This window comes from Vanellus vanellus (genome assembly GCF_965231255.1).
Source record: "Vanellus vanellus genome assembly, chromosome: 11".
Lineage (NCBI taxonomy): Eukaryota > Metazoa > Chordata > Aves > Charadriiformes > Charadriidae > Vanellus > Vanellus vanellus.
In genome coordinates, this window is record NC_138916.1 from 502012 (window position 1) to 505487 (window position 3476).

The window sequence follows — 3476 nt, forward strand, 5'->3', positions numbered from 1 at the left end:
GGCACCGAGTTCACCTGTGCAAGCCTTGAACCTGCATGATCTAAAAACGGTCCTACATCATCTGTACAACACAAAGTCATACGGGAAATAGTCCAGCATAGTCGCTGTGAAATACAATGCATGGCTAGGCACAAATACCAATATTCACATGAGAACTGTGCAAAGGATGGCATTCCTCACTTTTTACTAGGCTGAATTAAATACATTGCATTTGCAACATATACTACGTTTTACTGGAAAACAGGTCAAGTTACTGTTTGCAAAATTAATACAAGGCTCCATTGTTTAGGATTAAGTGCAGTGTGCAGAAGAAAGTGTGAGATGATTGTGTTTTTACATACTGCTTTTGATGTTCCACTCCCTGGCTCAGTTCGACTTCTAGAAGAAGAAAGAAAGGAAGGTGGTCAGAACTTAAAATAAAGCACTTGTACCCAACATAAAGCCGTGCAAAGAGATTATAAAACCTGAACATCAAAACTTTATGTTCTGATCATCTAGTGAATGTGGAAGTTCCTCCGTATACGTAAGCTCTTCTCTCTTGGTACTGAAAAGAACCCTCAAAATCACATTTCTCCTTGGTCACAAATACTCTAAGACTGACAGATGTAGAACACAGCAGTGCAAGAGGAAGTCCTGAGATCTTTTGTCTCTGCTGCGTAAGTATCAAAAAAATCAGTTCTCTGACAAAGAAATAACAAAAATGTCAACCGCACAGTCTGTAGAGCGGTGTTGCTGTGAAGGAACAGAAAGCTAACCTGCCTGCTAACCCCAGCAGGCCTCAAAATGTCAGCCTGCTTTGGGACAGGCACATTAAAATCTACCCCGTGACAACAAAAATTAAGAGCAGCTGTAACACGAGAGAGACAATGTGAGTGTCTCTGTAAAGTAACAGCCTTAAAAAACGTCAACACACTGAAACCCCTAACAAAGAACACAATGCTTTATGGATACTTACAGAACTGATGTTTTGCTGGTAGCTTTAACTCCTCCAGGGGGGATTCTTCTGACAATTACTGATGAATTCTTAGGAATCAGGGCATTGTCGTCTGTGTATTCTGAAAACAACATGAATGCAGAAAAAAAACATCAGTCAACTTGTAAGAAGGTCTCTTACTGTGTAGTTACATCGCACTTCAGAGAATCCTTTTACAGCTATGAAAGCAAAACTTTGCGTGTGACATTGCGCTGTTACCATCTCAACACTCTAACGGTACGTTTCAAGAGACCTTCAGGTTTCCTAATCGAAGACAAGCAGCGAAATCATCATTTTTTTATATAGTTTAAATGCCAACAGCAAAGTTATCTCAAAGGTGACAAAAAGAGAGTCTGCTAAGGCATGAGGTTCTTTCCGCATCTAGCTTAAGCTGCATTTGCTTCTGTTGAGGCTACAATGCCAAGAGATCTTTCGAGAAAAACAAACCACAGCAGTCTCACCTGCATAAAGCAGATACTAAGGTCTGACACGCTCGCCCTGCAGCAAAACAGGCCCTTGGCTAAAGCATGGAAGCTCTGCGCCGTGGCTTTCATAGCTGTTACCTAAAAACGATTCACCTAAAACCACCGGTGCTCAAGACTGACAGAACACAGAAGAGAGCCCGCCATCTCGCTCTATTTCTTGGAGCATCAACAACCAAACTGACCAACCAAACTGAACTGTTTCTGTTACGTTTAAACAGGAACAAAGCTGGCAGTGCTAGAACGTGGACCGCAGAAATTTGGGGGGATTTCGGTCTTGCTTTCACAAGTAGGGCAGAATTGGCTCCAACGAAAGTGGTATCTCCCTTCTTAAGCTGATCATCCAGTTTGAATTAACCACAGGGACGTGAATTCTTTCGATTCATTTTTTGCAGAGCAGACAGACTTGAACGAAATTACTGATGAAAGCAGCCTGGAAATGCCTTTCAAAACCAGCACGTGCTAGAAGCTCTCCATGCTTTGCCTTGTCTTACACCACGTTAGTCTTTTGCAGAAGCAAAACCCCAAAAAATCTGGTTAGAAATGAACGATGAAATGATGCTCAGTAGCATCTGAATGACAATGTCTTTGGTGTAGAAAAGAAGTTCTATTAAAAAGAAATCCCAGAGTATAATTCAGATACGGAGAACACTCCTGTGCAAGATGGCTTTCAAGGGTCTGCATAGATTGCAACTCACAGATACACTCTGGATCCAAAATGTTGCTGTTGAGCAGTTTCTGCAACAGCCGAAAAAACAGGTTCCCGATGCAGTGCATTAAAACAAGCTGAAGACAAAATTAAGTCACCCAAACAACTTTTTTTCTTCAAATGAGCCATCTGTTCTACTATCACTTTCACATTTCTCCACCGGCTTTCATAGAAATCTGGCAAGTGTTTTATCAGAAGATATCCTCCCATATTTCCCCGCGCCTGCCCCCCCCACGCACCTTCTTCCGTCTGGGCATTGCTGATCCTCAGGTCGCAGTGGGCCGCCTTCAGCTTCTCGCGGCCCATGATCTGGCGCCTGAGGTCTCTCAGGGAGATGTCTCGGCCCTGGAAGATCACCCTGTCATGGCGCAGCCTGGAGGCAAACTTGTAGTGGATGCAGGACATTGCCAGAGGCGGGCAGTGCCTGCTCCACAACGGCGTCTCCTGTGGCAGAGGCTGTGGCGGCCCCTGTTCCGGGCTGGGGCCTGCGGCGGCGTGGGGAAGGGCCCACCCAGGGCCCGGGGAAGGTGGTGCGGGCTGAGCCCAGCGCAGCCTCTGCTCCCTCTCTGGCAAGCTGCACTGCCAGGCCTGACCGGTCGCTATGGGCACGGGGACACCGCACGCCGCCCCCCCACGCCTCACACGCATTGTGACCAAAGGCCCGTTGCCGCCCCAGGCCACTGCTGCCCCTGCTGTCCCCCGGGCCTGTCCCCGCCCGCTCTCCTGGTGCCCCCCGAGTCTCTGGGGTCCCTGCTGTCCCCCAGGGGCCTTCACCACCCGGCGTCACCTCCCGGCAGCCCCTGGGCCAGTGCTGGCTCTCCCAACAGCCCTGGGCCCACCCTGCCACCCCCCATGCCTCTCACTGCCTGCTGGCCCTCCTGTCACCCCCCGGGCTGTCACCCCCAAGGCTGTCACCCCCGCTCTCCCCTCCTCTCCGCAGCCAGCCAAGGCCACACAGCCCGGGGCAGATGCAGCGGGCTTTGCCCTGGGGCGCCCGGCTGCCCACGCCGCAGGGCCAGCCAAGGCAGGGGACATCTCGGGGACGCTGAGTGCACCTTGGGGCAGGGACGGAGAGTTCAGCCAAAGAGGCCAATGGCCACCTACGCTCATCGCCGTAAACCAATGCACTTCCCAACCGTGGCGCACCCACACTTGCTTCAACTCTGCGGAGGAGGACGAAGGAGTCAGGAGTGAACCGTGAGCGTTCGGAGGTGCCCCAGGATGACATGTCTTGCTCTCTCCGTCACTGCAGCTGCTGCTGCAACAGCCCTAGCGCATGAAATCCTGCCCGGAATGATGCGGTCTGGCTCTG

The 3476-nt window shown here is 50.0% G+C and overlaps 1 protein-coding gene across 1 annotated transcript; it reads right to left on the reverse strand.

Annotated features, from left to right (window-relative positions):
• Nucleotides 1-245: 245 nt before the first annotated feature.
• Nucleotides 246-2629, reverse strand: LOC309676371 (E3 ubiquitin-protein ligase RBBP6-like; the record flags this gene model as incomplete). Its single annotated transcript, XM_082488910.1, has 3 exons — nt 2404-2629; nt 956-1055; nt 246-378 (listed from the first exon to the last, which is right to left on the reverse strand). Exons 1-3 carry the CDS (start codon nt 2567-2569, stop codon nt 246-248), a joined length of 399 nt encoding a protein of 132 aa, XP_082345036.1. The 5' UTR covers nt 2570-2629.
• Between the last annotated feature and the right edge of the window lie 847 nt (nt 2630-3476).